At 53.4% G+C, this 22,145-nt stretch overlaps 1 protein-coding gene across 1 annotated transcript; it reads left to right on the top strand.

Moving 5' to 3' along the window:
• Positions 1-475: 475 nt before the first annotated feature.
• PIANP (PILR alpha associated neural protein) lies at positions 476-9,429 on the top strand (the record flags this gene model as incomplete). Its single annotated transcript, XM_084273319.1, has 9 exons — positions 476-554; positions 773-1,186; positions 1,299-1,439; positions 1,858-1,927; positions 7,758-7,826; positions 7,976-8,541; positions 8,700-8,781; positions 9,032-9,259; positions 9,408-9,429. The coding sequence occupies 9 exons, from the start codon at positions 476-478 to the stop codon at positions 9,427-9,429; spliced, it is 1,671 nt and encodes a 556-aa protein (XP_084129445.1).
• Positions 9,430-22,145: the final 12,716 nt, after the last annotated feature.

A 22,145-nucleotide genomic window follows, 5' to 3' on the forward strand; every position in this document is an offset into this window, starting at 1 on the left:
AGGGTCAGCCACAGTCTTTCCTCGTCACTTTATGATGAAAAGTTTGATTGTTTCTGAGGATCTGAGGAAATTACTTTCTTGCTTCCTCATATTTCAGACCCTGGAGTGGAAACTGTCTTTCTGTCATTGACTTTCTTCTCTCGCCGTTGGTTGCTCAGCTGCTCCCTTCTGATTTGGACTGTGCTTTCTGTTTGGTACTTGATGTGGAGGGAGATTTTCCCTGTGAAACACCCAGTCCCTCAAAGGCACATCAGCGTCTTTCTTTAATTTCGCTGTCACATCCCTACCGTTTCCAGACCGCATCACATCGATCCCTGGCAGAAACGCGCTTGGGGACACGTTCAAACGACCTGGGTGATACCTCAACGGGGAAACTCACCTTGGACGGACACCCCCACGCACACCCCACACACCCTCCCTGTCGCTCCCACAGCACCCGTGTGTCCCACCTGACCCACGCGTGGGCGGCTCGCCCATGAGGCTCTATGGGACCCCGCCGCCCTCCCGGGCTGCGCCCCGCCGGGGGCACCCGCCTGCCGACCACCCCGCCCCCGGTACCGCGGCGCGCAGGGGGGGCCCGGGGGCCTGAAGCCCGGGGATGATGGATGCGGGGACGGGGGGCGGGACCGGCGCGGCGGCGAGGGGCGGCCGGGGGGTGGCATCTCCCCGAGGGGACTGCTGCGGGGCGGAGAGGCAGGGTGCGGCGGCAGCGGGGGTGAGCCCAGGGGGCGGCTCGGGGGGAGGGAGATCCCGGGGGGCCTCCGCCCCCAAGGACGGACCCGTCCGGGGGTGGCATTCGCCGGAGCGAGCTGGAGCGACGGGTCCCTTGGAGACACCTCTCTCCATGGCAACCTAATCGCTTCCTGTGAAGATCCCGAAATAACCGACGAGACGGGGGAGCGGAGCCGAGCGGAGCCGAGCGGAGCGGAGCGGGCAGCGGCAGCGGGGAGGCGGCGGGCGCCGGGGGGCAGGTCCGGCGGGTGGCGGGCGCAGGGATGCGGGAGCGTAGCGCGGGCGGGCAGGGAGCAGGAGGAGCCTTGGCACCCGGTCGCCGGGGCAGGGGGCTCCCGGGCCGGGGTCCGCGGTGACCCCGCTCGGCCGCTGCCGCCGGCCGGCTTCCCCGGCGCGCCCCTCCGGCCGCAGCGGGGGCGACGGTGCCGGACGCGCCCGTGCCAGCAGCCATGGGGTTAACGGGAGGCAGCGAGCGAGAGAGACAGAGACAGAGAGAGAGAAAGAGGGGCTGGACCAGTCCTCGGCAGCTGTTTATTTCAAGGCATCTCTCGCTCCCTCTCCCTCAGCCAGGGCTCAGCCTCATCGAACCTTCCACCTCCTCCTTTCCTTCCTTCGCCTTGACCATGAGAGGCACCGGCAGCAGCAGCTGTGCTCCCCCAGCCCCCTGCTCCGCCGCCCCGGCTGCGCCCCACTCGTCTCCCCGAAAGGTAAGTTCATCCTCTCAGCCCGGGCTTGGGGAACGGGGTGGGGATGGGGCTGCAGGGGCGAGGGGCGAGATGTGTGCCCGTCTCCAAGTCATCTCTCCCCGTCTCCTTCCCTGTGTCCTTTCTCCACCTTTTTCTTTCCCCTTTTCCCATCTAGGTGCTCTGTCTCCTCCTAGCCGATTGCCTCCTTTCCTTTCCCCCTTCTCCTTCTCTTTCAGTCTGGGGCAGGGGACAGCCGAGGGGCTAGGAGGGAGGGGGCACGACAGAGGCATCTCTGCCTCTTGCCCTCCAGCTCTAGGCTCCATCACAGACCTGTTGTGCTGGAGCGCTGGAGCCTGTGCTGAGCAAAGTGACTTCAGCCAAATTGGCGCAGCTGGAGGAAGGAAACGGAGGGGTCAATTCTTTCTCCTGCCTGGCCCAGGGTGCACCAGGCAAGAGAGCAATTCAGATGTGGAGACTCAGCACCTGAAGCACTCCGATGCCCGGGAACAGTAGGAAACTGGGAGGCAGAAGATTGGCAGACTCATGACATGTATTGCAGGCAGGCACTAGATGGCAGGGGACCGGCATCCTAGAGTGCTGCTTGGAATGGGGCCACACTCACAGTTCCTAAATGCAGGGAGACTTAAGCTCAGGAGACCATTGATGGGTTTCACACACCCATTCCCCTAGCTATCAAAATGTCCAAAGGCACCATCACCCTTCCAGACCCAGATTCTGCCCCAGCCTACGGTTTCCATAGGCAGTCCATAAGTGCTTCCCCTGGTACACTGGCACAGGAATTCCCACCGGCACTCACCGAACTCTGCAGGACCAGCACTGACACAGGGAGAGCACTGTCAGCCCCTCCGCGGTTCTGTCAGATCCTCGGCACTGCCACCAACCCTCTCAGCCTCAGACACCAGGTAGAGCAGCCTGACGTGAGCCACTGCATTCAGACTCCCCAGACCCCAAATTCAGCCCGCTCGGTGAGATGTCACCCCTAGCCCCTCACGCAGTGGGAATTCCTTCCCCAGATGGGCTTGGCATCTCCTACCCTGGGGTACCAGCATTTGGATACATGCTCCCATCTGCCAAAACTCCTCCGAGTGCAGAAGAATTACCTCCCTGTGGCAGCTGCTCTGGGATTCCTCCCTTTCCCCATCCCTACCCAGCTGAATACAGCAGGATGCACGCATAACCCCTTTTCATCAGCATAGGGGTTCACGCTTCCTGCTGCTAAATCAGTGATGATTGCATCTCTGTCTCTTGGACCATGAACTCTGGGATGTTCATGGCCACTGAGAAAAATATAGGTGTGGGGTGCCTGGGGCACCAGGCAATGTATGTGTGGGTCTCACTGCCAGTGCCTAAACTCGCTCCACTCGATGCTCAGAGATAGCTGCTTGGTTCCACAGTCCCAGATCGCAGTCTTGTATTGGTAGCTGTCACTGTAGCCCTTAACGCTGTCTGGGAGTTAAAAAATGACAGCCAACCTAGTGTTCTTTCTCTGTGAGATGGGCTGGGTCCTCCTCAGGTTTGTTTTGATTTTTTATTACTATTTCAAGTGGGATCATTGCTGTGGGGGAGCTGGGTGAAGAAAGGATTTGCATGAAGCTCTCGGTGCTGCGGGGTTGCTAATGGCGAGTGTTATTTCAGCCAGCAGTAAGTTTCATAATCTTGGCCCAGCTCCTGTGAATGTTCTGTACCTCAGGGTCATCAGCCTCTTCCCCCTTCTTCTGTCCCTCCCCCCTCTCCCCAAACTGGTTGGCAATTTTGTTGTTCCAGAGGAATATATCCGTCATGTGAGGTCATCGCTGCATAAGGAGGAGTGATTGATTGCTTAGGTCACTGGGGCCTGTCCCATACCGGGCTTTGAATGCCGGGTTGGAGGCCTTGAACTGGACTCCGTGCTCAAAGGCGGGGCGATGTGGGGTGCAGAGGGGCACGGTGATGCATTCCCAGGAGCGTGAGTTGCCGAGCAAACAGACTGCTGCATTCTGAACTAGCTGGGTTGCTCTGAGAGCAGACGGCTTCGTTCCTAGAGGCACAGTATCACGGCAGTCGAGCTCGAGATCTTACAAAAATACAGATAGATCATCGTCTGCCAGCCAAGCCAGACACAATCGGGTGCAACCCTTTTCCCATCCCCGGCTGGAAGGAGACTACCCGCTGCTCGCTAACACGGCTCGTGTCTGCTCGCCTTCATCCAATTGCTCTTCAGTCAGAGCTGCTCTCAGTTGGGCATTGAGAAAGCTGGGAGAATTCTCAGATTTTAAGGCCAGAGGGACCATTTTGATCATCGAGCCTGACCTACAGCAGAGAACAGGCCGGAGAATTTCATCAGTTTCCTTTCCTGCATCGAGCCCGTAACTCCTCATTGAGCTGTAGCATCTTTTAGGAATACAGCCACACGAAAGCTTCAGGCAACAGGGAATACACCACCTGCCTGGGTGAAGTGTGCTAGTGTGTGACCCTCCTTAGTAATAGTATTGTTCCTCATTTGAATTTGTCAAACTTCAGCATTTTGTAACAGGAGGTTGCAGATTGCGAGGGAGCTACAGCGCAGGTACTGCCTGCACACGGCTGGCACCTCGGCTCTTTTATTCCTGTGATGGCTTTTATATTTGGATAGGATTTATCTTTGGGATCACTGTGTACAACAGTCCCAGGCATGGGAAGGAGTTATTGGCAGTGAATCCTAGGGCTTCCCTGGGGCACAGCAGCATCTGTACTCTGGAGCTCGAGGGTTTAGCCTGTGCTCCTTGCTCAGAGCAGGGGTGCAGCAGGCTTTGCTCCTAGGCATTAGTTAGGATGTAAATTCCCAGCTCCCCTGGTGAACTGGGATACACGCTTTGGGTCATGGCTACTGATGATCTGCTCTCTCATGTCCCAGCAGCGATCCATGCTGCAGGGGTCTTAGAAAGAGGGAGGAAGCACAGCTAGGTCTCTGATCCTGAGGAACAGCAGCAGGATTTGTGCTTCCATCCTGAAAATGCAATATGAATAGCTCCTAACAGATTAGCCCCGGGGACCTCTAATCTGGACCAGTAGTGAGGTCCGTAGGCAGTAGCAAAGAGCAGTGTAATTCTTACAGCTTCCAAGCACCAAGAATCACAAACTGAGGTCAATGAAGTGCCCTAGGGAAATAGCTTTGTCATTCACACTCTGTCATCTGTGCATCACAGGACTGGAATGCTGTGATGAAGCCTCCGCACCTAGAGTGAAAATACATAGGTCCATCTTTGGACCCTGGCAGGTACCCTGTCCATTTTTATCACAATTAGATCTGGGAAGCAGATCGGAAAGCAAGGGCCATTCCATGTGGCACTGGTGCAAAAATCCAGCCTCTCTGCTCTGGCAGACAAAGACTTCTTGAATGGTGTAAGGTGTGTGGATACCAGGATTTATACCTCCAGGTAGTAAGAGCATTGCTGTTCCCTCCTCCTCTCCAAAGATCTACCAGTTTATTCAGCATCCACACCGGGAGCCGCATACAGAGCTGAATGAAGGGCATTTGCTACACTTGCCCTCTGATGCTGCAGGGTCTGTACCCCAGACACAATACCCACTGCCGGTGCCCTAGCCGTGCTTCATACCTGCTGCTTTGTCAACAAGCCACAGGGCCAACTACGCTCTGTTTGAACATGAGCACTCCATGCACAGTGGAGTCCAGCCCTCTCTGGCTGACATTTCTGCCCAAAACCTTCCTTGGCTTTCACGGCATTCGTGCTATGGGAGATGCTGCTGCACTTCTCCCAGCTCCTCCACAGCCATGCACGGGTGTGCTAGTGCAGGGCAAACCTTCAGTCTCCAGCCATGACATGATTACCAAACCAGAATGTGTTGAGTGACACCAACTGACATTGCCTCAATCCTGCACTCACCTGGAGCTGCCTTTGGGGTGTAGGGGTGCCAGGGGTCACATGCTCTTCACTGTTGGCAGCAGACCCGTGCACAGCACTGTTTAGGATCTGAGGCTTACACCAGATGTACGGGCTTGTCACTTCCATAGCATTACTTGTATATGAGGAGGCCGGTGCCAGGGCTAACTCCTTCCCCTCAGCTCCAGTACAGCCATTGCCTGCTCCCTAGGGCTGAAACTCAGACTACCAGGTGTGAAAGCAATGCAGGATTTGGCTTTGTAGGATATCTTATTCCCAGACCTCAGACCCTGGGAATCTACCATCTCAGGTGCTGCTGCTGGAACTCCCAATCTCAGCCAAGCAGTGCAGTAAGCTCTCCTTTATAAGACATCCCAACAAGCAAGAAGAGTGCAGTGAGATGTGTGATGAAGTACTGTGCACCTATACCCAGGCACCTTTCTGCTGGTAGAATCATCTGTGTTAGGAGTGCTAATGATTTCATGTGCACCCGTAACGTACCACGCTCCCTGGAGGCCTGGCACTGAGGTCTACCTGCACTTGAAGATCACTCCTGGGGTGGCACTGTCCAGATCTGCATCTCCCATTTCCTGCTGCAAAGCAGCCCACAGACCCCCAAGACCAGAGCTGCAACTGATAATCATGTGCAGCAAGCTGAGCAGGGTCTTCACCCTGGGGGGGTTCCAAGCATGGCCCCGTGTCTTCTGGGCCACCTTGAAACTAGGGTTTGTGTGGGAGGTTCCCGATGCTTGGAATTCCCTTTCCAAAGTCCAAAAGAAATTCTGTCACGGATCTGTGTTGCCAAACATGATCTTCCACAGCATTGTGATCATAATCCAGATGGCCAAGATCTTGCCAGCCTCTGACTTCAGAAGAAACTTGCTCCATTCTGCTGCCTCTCTGCAGAGCTGCATTTTAATACTGAGTCCCCTCTAAGGCTTAAAGGTTCAGGAGCAAAGTACAAAGAAATGCTGAGAATAGCTGCTCTTTTCTCCTCATCTTCATCTCAGGATCCCTTCAGAGACTGATCTTGCCCTGGAGGGAAGGGCAGGGCACATTAGCCGACAATTCCTTTTTTTTTTTCTGTGAACTTTGTTTAAATATTTAACAGAAGGAAACTAAAAATATCCCCAGTTAATGCAGCAGGAGCTAGACAGATGCTCAGTCTTAGGTGCCCTTCCTCCCAGCCCCTCTCCTCAGGTGTGCATCACAGGGCGTTAGTCCTTTCAGCCACAGCAAGCACCGGACTCTTCCTTTGTTCGGGAGCGGCTGCAGCTTTAGTTCAGGGCATGAGCTGAGCAGGAGGGGGGTGTCAGTAACCCCTTGTGAGACAGGAGGTGTAACGCAGCTGGCTTGGGGCTGGAGGGCCAAAGGCCTTTGTACTGGCTCCCTCAGCTAAGCACCCAGGTTTCTCCATCCTGGCGGCCACAGAAGGGCATGGCTGTGGCTTGTCGGTGTTCAGGCTTTCCCCTTCACAGTGCAGGAGCGAGCCGAATACCTTGAATTGGCTTTTTTGCTGCTTGCGTGCCCACGTGCGGTCTTTGTTGCGGGGAGGGTCCCAGGCCAGGCCCAGGTAACAGCTGCCGGGGAAGCCCCAGCGCTGCGCTCTGCTCTGCCCGGCCGAGGGAAGGGGCCAAGCAGCATGAAGGGCAGCCCTGCTACCGCGGGACTGATGCCAGACGGTGGCACGCAGCCTGTGCGGGGATCCAGCCGCCGGGACCAGCCCTTACCCCGTGTTACCGCCGCTGCCTGCTGCTGCTCAGCCCTGGGAGGTGGGAGGGAAACGGGAGGAATAGGGGAGCAAGAGAGGGGTGGGACAGCACAGAGGGCACTAGGACAAGGAGTGTGGGAAGGTGATTCCATGTTAGCTAAGGAGAAAGTAAACACTAAATATTTGATGGGCGTATTTTTGCGCTCGTAAACTCTTTAGCAGGGCTGGACTTTTCTCGCTGATTCACTCTCTCTCAGTCTTCTTGGTTTATCACTCTCGTGCTTCCCCTCTCTCTCCCTCACTCTGGCACACAATGAAGAGGCTCTTTTTTAATAAATGGATTGCACGCTCTACACTATAAATAAACATAGGAATTAAGATTCCAACTTGTTCCAGCAATAAGCAAACAAAGATGCCGAATCCCCCTCTTGGCCCTCAAACAAGAGAGTCCCCAGGGAAGCTGTGCATGTGCCTCTGCACGTGTGCTCCAGAGATTGCTCCTTGCTCTCACATGTATATGCTAAAGAGTGTGTTTCTGTGCAGTGCTGGGGTCAGGGGGATGGTGCACCTCCTTGCAGGAGAGCACACGGGCATGGGGGGCACCAGAGCAGGAGCAGGTGCATGTGCACGCTGTTGCCTCGCCTGCCAGGGCCCAGAGCTCTCCCACGGCATCACAGACTGCCTCTGAGGAGACAGCGGTCACTGCTGGGTGAGGATGAAATGACACCTCCTCCTTTTTGTTCCCAGTAAAGAAGATGAGACAGGATCCTCACTGAGTAAAGACGCTGTTGCATCTGAGATGGAGCCCAGTGCCTGGTAGGTTCACAGCTTCCCACGTTTGCTGGCGATGCGGGAAGACGACGGGAGCGTGGGTGGCGGGCTGATCCCGGGTGCTCCGGGCTTGGCGTGTTGGCAGGAGGGACATTTCAGATAAGGCTCTCTTCTTCCTCTACCCCACCCTGCAGCAGGATGCCTCCACTCCTCTCCTGCATCCACTCCCTGCAGCTTTGGCATCTCCTCCTCCTGGTCTCGGCCGTCCCTCCTCCTGGTGTCTGGTCTCTTCGTTCTCGGGGCCCGGTGGCCGCTCGACCTCTTTGTGCCCGTCGGAGCCCCTCAGCCCCACGACCCATTTGCATCTGGGACAGGACCTCGCTCACAGAGAGGGATTCTCGCTTCACCCTGCCGCGTCAGCGGGCCCTGCCTCCCCGGGGGGGAGAGCTGCGGCACGTTGTGCGACTGAGGCGCCAGGCGGTGGGGGCCCGCCCTGCCACCCCCTCCGGATTTGAGGACGGCATGCCCTCCTCCCAGTACCCCTGGGCCATCGTGTGGGGCCCCACGGTGTCGGATGAGGATGGAGGGGACACCAACTCAGCCAATCCAGGCTTCCCACCGCTGGGATACACCTTTGTCTCGCCACACGGCATGGCAACGGCTCAGCCCAACTCCCACTCGCTCCTGCACAATGCGGGGCTCAACCTGCGTGAGACCCCGGCCACCCTGCGGCCCTTCTTGTTTGGGCCCCGGGGGGAAGGTAAATCTGCCCTTTGCTTCTTTCACCCCCCCATCCCCCAGGAGCAGCACCTTCTGCTGAATTCATGTGGCCCCCAGCGGGAACCTCCCTTTGCACTGCTGCTCTACGGGGACCAGTGGCGGTTCCCACCACAGCCCCCCTCTCCTCCTTTGTCTCAGGTGTGGACCCCCAGCTGTACGTCACCATCACCATCTCTATCATCATTGTCTTGGTCGCCACTGGGATCATATTCAAGTTCTGGTGAGTGGGGTTTGGGCTGACAGAGGCTGTCACCACACTGGTGTCTGCAGGTGAGTGGGCGGGGGGGGTCTGTGGGCTTGGGACCTGTTGGTCCCCAGGCTATACATGCAGTGCTGGAAGCCCTCAGGAGGTTTGGCACATGACTGTGCTGGGCTCTAATGCTAAGCATAACAGGGTCCTACAAACCTCTCTGTCATTGAGGGCTGCCTGAAGGTGCATTCTTTGTCTCACTCCTCATCTCTCTCCAAAGCTGGGACCGTAATCAGAAACGTCGGCGTCACTCGGGGCAGCAGAGCAGTGGGAGGCAGCAGGAGAGCCAGCAGCCCCTCACGGACCTCTCCCCCACAACTGTCAGCATCCTGGGACCTTATGGTGACTCCCTGGCCCCCACACCTGAGGCGGAAGATTCCAGGCAGGGCCAGGAGAATGTGGAGAAACTGGGAGGCCACGGGAAGAGCATGGCCTTCCAGCTCAACCGGTGAGTGGCTGGTGAGCTGGGGCATGAGGGGGCGATGAGGGCCAGGGGGACAAGGAGGCTGAGGCAGGGCAAAGGCGCCGGTTGTTTAGCAGGGACACTGGGACAGTTCCCATCGCTAATTAATTTCTGATTCCCTTTTCCCTCCCAGAATCCCACTGGTGAACCTGTGATGCTCACGGGAGAAGCAGAGCTGGCTCCCCCCACCCTCCTGTCACAGCCGGCAAGCACAGACTCTGGCCGCCTCTGCTACCCCAGGAAAAAACAACCTTGTGCCACAGCCCACCACAACCATTATTAACTAACGCCACCAGGACGTGCCTGGGCAAATGGACAGGCTGGGCCTCCCAAGCCTCCTGCTGGGGGAAGGTTGGGGATCCCCTACACCCATGCAGGATAGGGTGATGAGAGAACAGGATGGAGGGAGGGAAGTGAGCTGGTGGTGGCATGAAATCTTGGCCTCCCTGGCCCCTCTCCTAGCACACACACAGACACACACACACACTTGGACCTCCATGACTCTCTCATCAGTGCATGCCTGACATCAGGGGTAGGTGAGGTGGAAAGGCATACCCCAGCCCCCGTGGGCCCTAATCCCTCTTTGTGTCCCTTCCCATGTTGTGTGCTTTGAAGTGAACATCTGGAGTTCAGTGGCTGCAGGATTGCCCATCGGGGCTCAGTCTCCCCTGAGCCAGGACTCAGGTGGTGGCAGGTTCTTCTGTTCCTGAGGCCTTGGCCCTCCTGAGGGTCCCAAGGGCTGGTTAAGTTTGGGCAGTAGAGGCTCACACAGCACCTGCCCCCCCTCAGCATCCCATTTCCTTGAAGGAAATATCACATCCCCCTTAGATGGAAGATACGTCTTCCTACTTTCTTTCTGCCTAACAATTCTCCGTTTTTTCTCTTCAGCTTGTATCTTCATCTCCATCCTGTTTTTTCTCTCAGTTCCTCCTCCTGCCACTTCTCTTGCCAGTTAAAGTTGGAAAAGGTTCCTTTGGCTTTCCAAATGTTTTGATCTATTGGAAGCCTCCTTGCTGTCCCCCTCCAACTCCTCAAGTCTCCTTCAGCAAGGTTTTTCTGAAGGACATCAGTCTATGGTGATCTTCTTCAGAAAATCTGAGGTGAAGGCCTCTGTGCATCATGTTATCTAGCAAGTTTCCTGTATATCAGAATACTGCTGAAGCAGCTAAAGCATGGCATGCAGGTATAGCTGGGCATGAGGAGCTTGAGTTTTACCAGGCTGAGGCAGGGAATTGCGGTCAGACACTCATGCCACAGGCAACAAGTAGCAGACATGACTCTTTCTGCCTGGGATGACAAAAAGCAATTTAGGCTTGATCCTGGGAACGTTTGGAGGGTCCCCATGTACTGCTGGTAGGTCTCTCCTGGAATGCAAGGTGACTGGAGACCCACAGGGCAATGCTCACGAAGGACATGAGAGATATCTGGGTTGCCAGTCTTCATAAGTGTGTATTGCTGATTGGGGACTGAAACCAGTGGTGCAGATATCGGTACAAACTGGTTGCCTGAGCACATACTTAGGGGCTCTGGTGGTCTGTAGGGCAGGCAGCTGCATTGTCAGTTACTTGTGCAAGCAAGATCAGTGGATCTCAGCCTCTTCCTACATGTGGACAAATGAGCGTCACTTTGAGGAAGCGTGAAATGGCATGTTGCAGCCTAATGATAATAGTTGCTCTCACTTGGCTTCTGTGGACACCTTTAAAGTAATTCACAGACCCCATATTGACAGCCACTGAGCTATAATGATGCGGATTTAGGTCGGGTTGCCCCTGTACTGTGTAAACACCTTTGGTGGCTGGACTGATACAGCCAGACACAGGAAACTCACCCACAATTTGAAGGCCCTGATGCACTTACAGGGTCTCTAACAAAAGTCATCCTGGAGAAAGGGAAATGGCTTTTTCATCCTTTATCTCAGCAGTAAAAGTCTATTCTTTGTAGGAGAAAGCACAGGGAATTTTACAAGAGGCCTGGTTCTGCCCCTTTACCCAGCTGAACTATTAGGTGATCTCCAGTCCCATCTGACTCACCGTGAAGGACATTTAAATGAGAGTGTAAATTGCAATAAGCTTCACAAAAAAACAGTAGAGATTTGGAGGAAATGACAGGTCAAATAAAATTACTGGCTTATTAAAAGAACAGAATGGCTGAAAGGTGTAGGTGGAAAATGACTCTGGAGGTCTCTAGTCTAAGTACAGGGGATTATAGCAGGGGATATTATTTCTTTACCCTAGATCGATCTATTACCAAGCCTTTTCCTTATTCAGGCTTCATTCAAGGTTTTGGTGGACATTCAAGCTGGGGATGGACAGGATGGAGAAGGGGGCAGATGGCTGTTCCTGCCCACTGCCCCACTCACCATGGATGGTGGGGGCTGTTCCCCCTATTGCTGGCACGTCAGGGCCCGAGAAGGCCATCTGCGCGCGGCCTGTAAAAGGCTGCGCTGCTTATTGCTGGCAGTTTACAATAGAATGCCTTGAACGGGTTTAAGTAATCTTCCAGGCCAGATTAATTAGATTGCTCTTTGATCAATAGCATTTGTTGAAACAAGGCCAGAGTTTAGACTGTACCACTTCAAGGGCTGTCCTTGGACTTTCCCTTTCCACACACCGCGCGGGGAGCAGGTGGGTAAGAAAGTGACAGGGCGCCGCAGGAGGTGTAGTGAAAACTGGTCCCAATACTTGGTGCAGGGAAGCCCTGCGCTCTGCTGGCCAGGCTTTTGTGAACTCTACAAAGAAACCAGATCTCAGCATTTTGTTCCCCCCTCGCTGCCCAAGGCCCCCTTTAATGTGTCTCTGTTTTTTGTTAAAAGTATCTCCAGGGAATGAAACCTTTCACAGATGCCATAGCAAGGGGGAAGCTGTGGAATGCAGTAGAGAAAACTCTCACAGTTGACAGAAGCTTGGCTATTCTGAATGTCTTTTCCAAGGCCAATTTTTCTAGCCAAATACATTTTTATGGTGGTCATTCACCCTGTCACACAAAACAGGATAGGTATAGGAAACAACTTAATTGTCCTGCCCAAACTTTCATCGCTACATCTTGTCTCTGGAACATTCAAATAATCTGTGGACACACAAGCTTATTCCAGTCAATAAATAATCTCACTGGCTCTGTTTTCTCCATGGATGGAGCCTTATAAACCATCTTTCTGTATGCAGACTGGAGCCAGAGTGTGCTTGCAGTCTCCTCCCTGGCCCAAGCTGGTATTGTGTGAGATGTGCACATAGGCAGGTTGACAAAATCAAATACCAAGCCAGGGCAGAGGCCAGTCCCTTCTCAGTCACAGGTCACCAGGTTTCCCTGACTCCTAGGTGACTGGAGGGGAAAGGCTTGGATTATTTTTTTCCAAAGGAAATATTACAGAGAGAAAGGTGTTCTGGGAAACTGAAGATGTTTGTAGCTTTGGGCTGAGCCTGTCCAACATGTGCAATTAAAAAGGAATGTCCAGGTGAGTTGAATGGGTTAAAGGAACTGTGTCTCTGCTGAGCTTCTGGAGGGTCCTCACTTTATTAACACAAGGTTGTTCCCACTGTGAGCACAGTGGGTAGGAAGGAAGGTCTGGGGGAGAATCTCTCCCCTCTACCCGGTATTGTTTTGGAGCAGGAACTGGATTCTCCCTCTGTTTATCCAGCAAAGTAGCATGACCACAAGGCCAAATCCTGCTTAGACTTTCCTATTTGGTTGGTTGCAACTGGTAGGCAAGGGAACAGACTTCCAGTGGGTGCTTCCATAACGTTCCTCCAGCCCGATATCCAGGGAATCACATCCAGCCAAGTATCCCACAGCTTCAGAGAGGGCTATCTACCTCTTCCTCAATGGCACCTAAGTGCCCTTGCAAATCTGGTCCCTCCATGCCCCACTCCCTTTCCCAACACGGAAAATTGCTTGGCAAGGAGCGGTTTGTTCATTCCCTACAAGTTCTCAAACACCTTCAGACTGTTCTGAATTAAACTGTGGTTTTGTTTTTTTCATGCTGACAAACCAAGTCTATGGCACAGCCTTAGAGCCGAGTCCTGCAGCACAAAAGCCCTGGGCCAAACTCCAGTTCCCCGACTGCACCCCCGCTGATGTCTCACTGTAGTCCTGGCCCTACCTTGGCAAGACCATAGAGGGGGGCCCCCTTCCTTCATTGACTGCTGGCTCTCTCCTCCTTTTTTCCTGTTGTTTTCCCTCTCCCACTGTTTTCCTACTTCCCACTCCTGTCCTGTACCATGGTTTCCCTCACGGTTATCTCTCCCCTCCTGCTGTTTCGCTTTTCCCACTCCTCTCTTGTTCTGCCTTTGCCATTCAGTCTCGTTCTGCTGCGGCTCCCATCCTCCCCTCTGTCCTCCCTCCTGCTTCCCCACTCAGTCTCGCTCTTCCCCCTCCCCTGCCCTTGTGCGCTGTGATATATATTTTTGTAGGATTTCTCCTCTCCTCGTGGTGAAATATTCAATTCTTGTGGGATGTTAGTTTCAACATTTTTAAATAAACCTTTGCAAAATACTGAAAGCAGAGATCTTGCTGCTGTGGAAGAGGCCGTAATGGAGATGTCAGGGTGGGACAAGAGGGACTTCAAAGACCCTAAAGTAGGATGGGGTTCAGAGATCTGGCATCCCGCAGCCTCCTCTGGGTGGGATGTAGATTTGTCCCCACGTCCATCTCACTGGGGTCTTCTCAATGACCAACGTGACCCTTTGACTCTCCTCACTCATTTCCACAGGAGGTGGCCCTTGATAAAGGGCTGCTGCAGCCTCACACAGCCACTTCTCCACCTGGAGCAGCTTGTTTTGCCTCTGGAGCTGCTGCCTCCCAGCCACGCTTCGGGGTCGCTTGTCACACTCTGGTTCGTGCTGGGAGCCAGGGTGGCCGGGAGAGGTGAGAGAAGCTGAGAGGAAGGGAGGGAGAGAGCGATGCAGGCACAGAAGCCTCCTTCACTCTGTTCCCCGCGGCTGCCTCCGCAATTTCTATTTACAGCCCTGCTGCCTCCCCTCCTGGCCACAGTGCCTCTGTCGTTGCTGGTTTCCAGAGCTGCTCTGTAATTAAGCATCTCCTGCAACTCCCCCACTTCTCAAGCCCCGGCAGCGGCAAGTGCTGGGACGGGCATGGAGGGGTGCTGGAGACCAGCACCAGGCACAGTGGCCACTGTGAAGGGCCTCTCCCGGCACCGGTGGGAGGATTGCTGAGAGCTGGGGATGGTGCCAGGCCCCTGCTCCCTCTGCTCACTTGCTGCCGAGTCCTTCAGGCACTGGGGGAGCCCCTGATCCGCCGCTTTACTGACAGAGGAAGGAGCAGGCTCGCCAGGCCGGACCTGAGTTCAAGACTCTTTGCTGGGGTCTCTGCCCACTGGAAGGACCCAGGACCACCTCCTGCCATGGCACCTCCACGTGGCATCCTGTGCTTCTGTGTGCTGGAGGTAGCCCCAGACTCCTCAGAGAGCAGACAGGCCTGCGGTGGCTGTCCCAGGCCATGCATGTGTGAGAGGCTGAGCAGCACCTCTTCTGCCCCTGTGCTGAGTGTGGGAGGAGGGGGTCCCTCACCCCTGTTTCTTTAGGTACTTGGTCACCTGTGCTGCCTGCCCCCGCTGATCCTCTCCAATCAACCACATACAGCAGCTCTGGGGCTGGGCAGGCTACAGAGATTTGACTGAAGTGACAATAGATTCTCACTGTGCTGAAATTACAGACTCATGTACTTATCAGTGCAGTGAAATGTCTTGCACAAACCTCATCTGCTTCCAGCCACAGCTTCAGCCCTTCCTGCTGACTTTTCTGTCATCAGATGCTTTTCCTCCAGTGCCCTCTTGGTGCAGGCTGCGGCTGCAGGCACAGTCAAACATTCCCTTTCTTCACCAGGACTCACTGTCTGCCTCACAGCAGAAGCTCCACGCGCTGTCCCTTTCTCTTTTGGCTTCCTGAAACACTGACTCCCCGGCCTAGTCCCTTCCCATCACCACTCTGCACTATGTCACTTTTGCCCACCTGCCCATGTTGACTTCCTACTCTGGCCCCAGCCCTGCCTCCTTCCCCAGCTCTCCCCAGCATCCCGTTCTCTGGCAAGAAGCTAGAATGGGGAACGGCACGTTGAACAAGGGCAGCAGAGATGAGAGAAATGGATGCAATCATCTAAATAAAAGAACACCTAAAAACTGTATGACCACATCAAGATATATGAAAATCACCCCAACAAAGTGGTCAAAACCAAGCATGAGTTATTGCCAACCACCGTGATTTCCCAGGAAAGAGAGTACTTCAGAAAAACATTATGAAAACATCTCCCAAAGCTGGGATTCCCTCCAGCTAAGTGCCTCCCATAACCTGCAATAAATTATCCCATTATGAAAAAAAAAAACCCAAATCAAGCAACTGTCAGTTGGAAGTGCCTGTCAATGCAGGGGTTTGGCAGTGAGCTAGAGCACTCGCTTGCCTGCTGTGCTCATGTAGCCCCCTCCAGATTTGGGGCTGGAAGTTAGGACTCCATGAGCCCCGGCTCTGCCCTCCTTCCTGGGCCTATCCTGCTGGCTGCCACCACTTTGTGTGCCTCTGCAGCGTGCCCTGTGCGAGAGCTGGCCCAACACAAAGGTACTGGTGCGAAAGCAGCTGTGGAGCTGAGGGCATCACTGTGCTCCTTGGGCTGCAGTGTAGACTGGGCATGACAGCACGGACGAGCTGTGCTGCTAACTCAAGTGTAAGCCTCGGTGCAAAGGGGGTGGATGGCTTAAGTTAGAAGTGTCTCCTCACCCTGCTAAAGGGATGTGCTTTTGTAGATGGCCATTTAATTAGGAACAATGCACAACTCAAAATTGCCATGAAGAATCATCGTGAAACAAGCAACCACTCATTTCAGTGTCATGTAAAGGAGTTGAGTAGTTCTCTTGGTTCATTCCTACTTTGATCTTTGGAGGCAAAATTGAATCTTTATTGAGGGCTGCTGTGTCTCTGAATGCACATTGCAGTCGGTGAATAATAGACCATTCAGCGACGCATTCCCCATTGATCCAAAATCCAGCTTTCTCTGGGAGTGACCAGAATACAAGCAAAACCATCTTCAACTTCGGATCAATCCCCACAAGGGGTCTGGCAGGGAAACAAATGCCAGTCTCTACTCCAGGGCCTGTCCTCTATCTCCGTGGCTCCTAGTTAGAGCTCTAGTGGCAGCAGAACTGATGCTTTAGGGCAGCCAGTCTAGTTTAAATCCCAGACTTCATCAACAGCTGGACATACCACAGGGGTTCAACAGACATGCAAGGAAATAAGCCTGGGGTGACTCATTTTCTGAATGTCAGAGGAACATACTTTGATGTCTATATCATGCACTGGTCAAATCTGCATTACAGCCTGGCCTGGCTGAAGAGGTGGCTGGTTCCCCAGTTAGTTTGCTTAAGGAAGGATGCTTGGACCAGCATCCTGATTCTCTCAGGCTTGGCAAGGTGATCCAGAAACTAGGAGGGTTTTGAACCCTTCCTAAACCAAGGGGCAGTCAGTAGTGGGTATCTTCTACTAGTGTCAGGGGCATCAATCTAGCCAGACAAGTGTGCTGTGAACACACAGAGCTTTGATTGGATGCATTCAGCAACCAAAACCTGAGTTCAACGGTTAAACACGCCTACAGTGGAGGCTCACGCCAGCCCCTTACATTGGTTCAGACCCATTTGGCGACATCCGGATGAGATAGTTAAGCTGGTTTCTCTCCAATGCCTTTTTCTGCTTTGCCAGTTCCTTTCTCGTGTGACATATTGCATATGAGTGAACATGATGCAAGGTCCGAGGCTCTGCTTAGTGATACCTTGCATTTGCTGTCTACGCAGGAATAGCTGTAAGAGGTGGCAGAGGGGTGTCATTCCTGCTTTTGTAATGAGATTTCCCTTATTCCAGGCATGGCAAAACCAAAAAGACTGTCTTGGCTAAATGAGGGTTTCTTGTAGCTATTCACATTGGCCAGCTTACTTCTAGCTAATGACACAGTGTAGTAATTCAACGTGCAGCAAATGAGGAAGAGACAGATTTCCCCCTAGTACCTGCAAGTTAGAGGAGGGCTGGGATGAAATGGTGACTAAGCATAACACTGCCTCTTCCAGGGTTTTAGTGACAGTTCCTTGCTGATGCTCAGACAGTCCTGTGGAGAGAAACAAATTGCCCAACTAAAATGCCAGAAGCTGAAGCTGTCGAGGAAAGGCCTTAAAGAAGAGAGTTATGAGGGAGCAGAAACAGGAGGGAGGACAGCAAAAGGCATGGTGAGGAGAGAGTGGGCAGAACCAGACATTGTGTCTAGGATTAAAAGATGGGGCAGGAAGGGGAAGTAGGGTCAGACAAAGGGAACAGGATGGAAATTTAGAGCTAGGGGGCTTTAAAGGAAATGAGTAGATGAAGACAAGACGCGTGAAGCAGGTGTCTGGGTGCTCATGGGTACAGCAGTGCTGCTGATCCTGAAGGCTTTGCTTAGACTGATTCCTGTGTCCCAGCTCCCTTGATCCTTCCAGCTATTTCAGGAGCAGCACCCAGATCCTCTCCTGCCTGCCTCCTGAGGAGGGAGGGGGAAGCAGACTCCTGTCTGATGACATGCTAATGGCTCAACCCTCAGAGCTCAGCCTCACTGCTGCAGCAGGGATCCAGCCCATGTGTCAGATGCAACATTGTCCTAAAAGGTAGGTCAGGGGTTGAAAGTCCTTTTCGAAGGTTTAAAGTTCTCTCCGGACATTCACTCTTAAGGATTATGCATTCCCACTTAAGGGTTGTTGTTGTCTTTTCTTGTTGGCTTCCTTTTCTAATGTTAATTGTTCAGTCATTGTTTTCCAGGAGCTGAGATGGAAGCCACATCATCTGATCTACAGAAATACCAAGAACTAAGCCACTGTGATTGTATTCTAAACATGCACAGCACTGAGACCACCAAAACCGCATCTGTCAGTGTCTACCCTTGGGCTCCAAGAGTATTTTGGCCTCTGGCTTTCACCACTCTAGGGCAAGAAGAGTACCACCTGGAGTGGTGCATGATGAGAAAAGTCCCTCAGACTCAGAGGGGAATGCACTAGAAAGCCTGGAAAGAATGACGCATGAGAGAAATGTTTTGCAAAGATGAAGCCAAGGATGCAAATGTGAAGGAGTGAGTAGTGGCATGAGCCAGCGAGCACCATCCTCTGCACCAGAAGGGTCTGGTGGAAAAGCAGCGCATGCTCATGCCACGTGAATCCAAGCAACTACCAGGACGGTGGATGAAGGAAGAGGCTGGTGTTTCCCAACTTCTGAGCTGATTTTGCATCCTGGGTGGTTGCTGCCACTTGTTTACTTCTCCTGTGATAATTGGGCGTCGTTCCTCTGCACGGTTCGCTGCACAAATGATTCCATGTACCCGCCCGAACGGTGCTTTATTGCATTTTGTTTAAATATGCAAAATCCTATGCAACTCCATGTGACGTCTTATGCAAATTGCTTCTTGTGTTACTGTGCACAGTCGAAATTAATTCGAGTACGATCACAACTCTGGCTCCGAAGCCATTGTTCAAACCCAGCGCTCACCCAGCTCCCCTGATCCTTCCAGTTATCTCAGGAGCAGCAGCCCGAGCCTACCCTGCCTGCCTCCGTCTTGATCCAGAGGCAACGTGCGCTGGAGGTGACATGGCTTAGATGAAGGTCACGTTCCAGGCCTCTGCTGAGTTTGCCAGGTACTGCAGGCAGAGACGGAGCGTTTAACAGGGAGGCTGGAACACCAAGCTCATGTCCCAGAAGGGTCCGCATACGTGTACTCAAGGGCTGCGATTTTTAATCCCTATTTAGCCAGGCTGGACTCTGGACAGTGACATGCCATCCAGCAGTTCAACAGCTCAGTAAAATGTCCAACGACACATAGGCCTGGAAAAAAACACTGGTGTTACAGTGTCAGGAATTAAAGTTGCCTTCTGGAGAAGCTTGTTTCTTGAAGATCTGCCCTTTATGGCAGTGGGCCTGCAGGTACAGGCAAATGCCCTACATACAGGTGCCCCATTGTTTTAGAAAGATCGGATTCCATCAAAAACATCTGCTAAACACGCCAGCCGTAACACAGGCAGTAATATAATATCTACCACAATTTCTGAACATATCCAAGCCACTTCAGCAACATTCCTCATGCTAATTTTCCCTTTCTTCTGCCTGGTTATGAGTCAGCAGCTAGGCTTGAAACCCCTAACCTTCATCACTGTGGAAGATGCAGACATCACTCTGGCAATGCCTTAATCTTCTAGGGAAAAAAACAGAAAAGAGATAGTAAACCACCAAGTTTGCTGTAACTCCTACTTTATCCACGGCTCATATAATCCACCGTGACCTGGCAGTGGTCATGTTTCATGAAAAGACTTCTGCTTTGGGCAGCTGAATGCAGATGGGTGCCTAGAGGCAGCGTGGCTGGGGGCTGTGCACCGTGTCCCAGGGCTGCTGGTGTCTGGGGCTGCTGGTGTCCATGCCTGGCGGTGGAAAGCAAGAGGTGCCCCAAGGCAGATGCCTCTGGTTCACTGTAGCACCCAGCTCGCGGCTGCCCTGGGAGAGCTGCTGTCATCTTCCCCCTTGAAAGTCATCTTTCCCTCCTGGGGAATCCAGGACTTCCTAGTCCCCTGTAGCCATACTGTGCTAAGCTGGTCTCATGCAACTTCCTGCCCAATCTGGGAAAGGGGTGAGTGATGGGACCTGGCCCAGGCTGGGCACTAAGCCTCTGTTAATGAAGATGCGCAAGGACAGAGGAGAAGCTGGCCTCAAAGCTGCCAGTGCCTAGCTCACAAGGGCACACGCTCCCCTGGGCTGCGGTGTGCAGGAGCCTTATTTGGCTCATCAGAAATCCCCTTGGATCTGTAAGACACCCAGCTGCTACCTGAGGCGATTGGTCCTGGGCCTGCCTGTGACATGCTGTCCCCTCCAATTTCTGTGCTAGCTCTCTACTTGCTAGAGGCAGCCGGGATGTGCATCCTGTCTCCCTGGGTAATTACAGCTCTACAGCACCATCCCCGAAACACCGTCCCTACAGCCCCAAACAGCCAGAATCACTTCCAGGTGAGCCTCAGGCACCTGGCTTGGCTTCTGCTTCATTAAAAGTCACTATGAAAATGCCCTGCAAATGTGTAAGAGAGGACTGCCAGGGAGCTCCTGGCCTGTGGCTGGCAGCCCCATTGCAGGCTTCTGCTCAGCCTTCCAGCCTGAAAACAGGTTCAGCCTCTGGCCTCACTGCTGCTGTGGAAAGGTTGTTCCAGATCCTTGCACTGGCAGGTAGGAAGCTCCTTCTAATTTCCAACCTCAGTGTACCCATGGCCCAGGCTGTGAAAATTCATTCTTGTGCCAGCATTGTCCTCAGTCTTGAATTCAATGTCAAAATCCTTTGTTAACACAGAGTTAATGTTGCTTGGTGATAGCTCATTCCTTTCCAGAACATTATGTTCATCAAAACGCAAACCTGTGGAAAAACAGGACATTTGGAGTTAAAGTACATGCCCAGGCAACCTTACCTCTGCTCCTTCTGAGCTGGCAGCTGCCAGAGGGACTGCCAGCTCTCCGTCTGCATTCACTGCGTCAAGTATAAAGTGTTCTGTGATGACCAGAGGGAGCATTACCTGGGACACGTTGCAGGATTGTGAGCACTGAAGGGGGTGAGCAAGCAGGGGAGAACCAGTCCTTTTGGAGGCAAGCAGGGCAGCATGCCTGATTCCCATCTCTGTGACGAAAGGCAGTGTTTCTGTCCATGGGATACCCAGGCCCTTCCACTGCAGCACTTTCAAGGACAGAAGGAGATAATACGTGATTAAGACATCCCAGGGTAAAGATTTCACCAGGTTTTCTCCACACTGCAACAACACAGAGAGAAAAAACTTTCTGGCAGGGGTAAGCTCATAAAAATACAGCCATGTGGCATCAGTCCTTTGGGAAGAATACCCTCAGTGTTCACTGAAGAGTGTGCCCCAACCCACGGCACTGCAGAGTCACCGGGGTGCAGGTGAGAGCCGTCCCCAGCAGCAAGTTTAGCTAACCCAGCAAGTTCAGCTCTACCGCAGCTGGGGAGGCCCCACATGGCTCCTGGTTGCGGTGTTGGTGCTGGGAGGTTGCCAAGAGCTTCAGCCCCATCATGGGCTCTCCCTGTGAAGAGCAGGGAATTCAGGCCAGGATTGCCAGCAGGGCCATAGAGATGCACAGTACACAAAGGGCCAGGAATGACAAAAAATGCCCGTTTAAATATGTGGATTGCAGATACTTTGAGCACAGAAGCAAAGAATGGCCAGAGGGACTCCCTCTCTTTACCCTTCCCTGATGATCCGTGCTGCTGCAGTTTCCAGCTCACCGTCCTCAGTGCATAAAAACATTAGTGCTTTAGAAACTCCTAATGTTTAAAAAAGTTTCTCACAGCCTTTGCTGCTGGGTACATGCCTTACAGGAGGTTCGTTATGAAGTGTAGCCTCAAATCAGGTTGTACCCTCAGCAGGATGCTCAGCATCATTCTGTCCAGCCAGGCTTTGTGCCGGGCTCCAGCAGTTTTGGTGTGTCAAGCAGCAGTTCTTAAATGCATCGCTTGCTTTCCATAGTTATTTTACATGTGGATTACATGCAGCACCGGCCCTCTCCCTACCCAGAAGGGCAGCCAGCCATGCCCTGCCATGGCAAGCACATGCAGACGATGGGAGCTGCTCTGGGGGAGGCTGGGGCTGTCAGCTGGCAGGCCTGAAGGGCTCCACTCTAGAGAAAGGAAAAGAGGGAATAAACACAGAGTGATTTCTCAGGTGGCAGCTGCTCCGTAGACAGAACCAAAGGCTTCTGTGACAGATGCCTGCTCTGCCTGCAAGGCTGGAGGAATCAAAGCCCCAGGTGACCGCAGTGCTGAGGGAGTCCCTGGAAAACATAAGCATCCTTGCTAAAATGAGTCCCAGCAATTATGCAAA

This window comes from Gallinula chloropus, assembly GCF_964237585.1.
Source record: "Gallinula chloropus genome assembly, chromosome: 1".
Lineage (NCBI taxonomy): Eukaryota > Metazoa > Chordata > Aves > Gruiformes > Rallidae > Gallinula > Gallinula chloropus.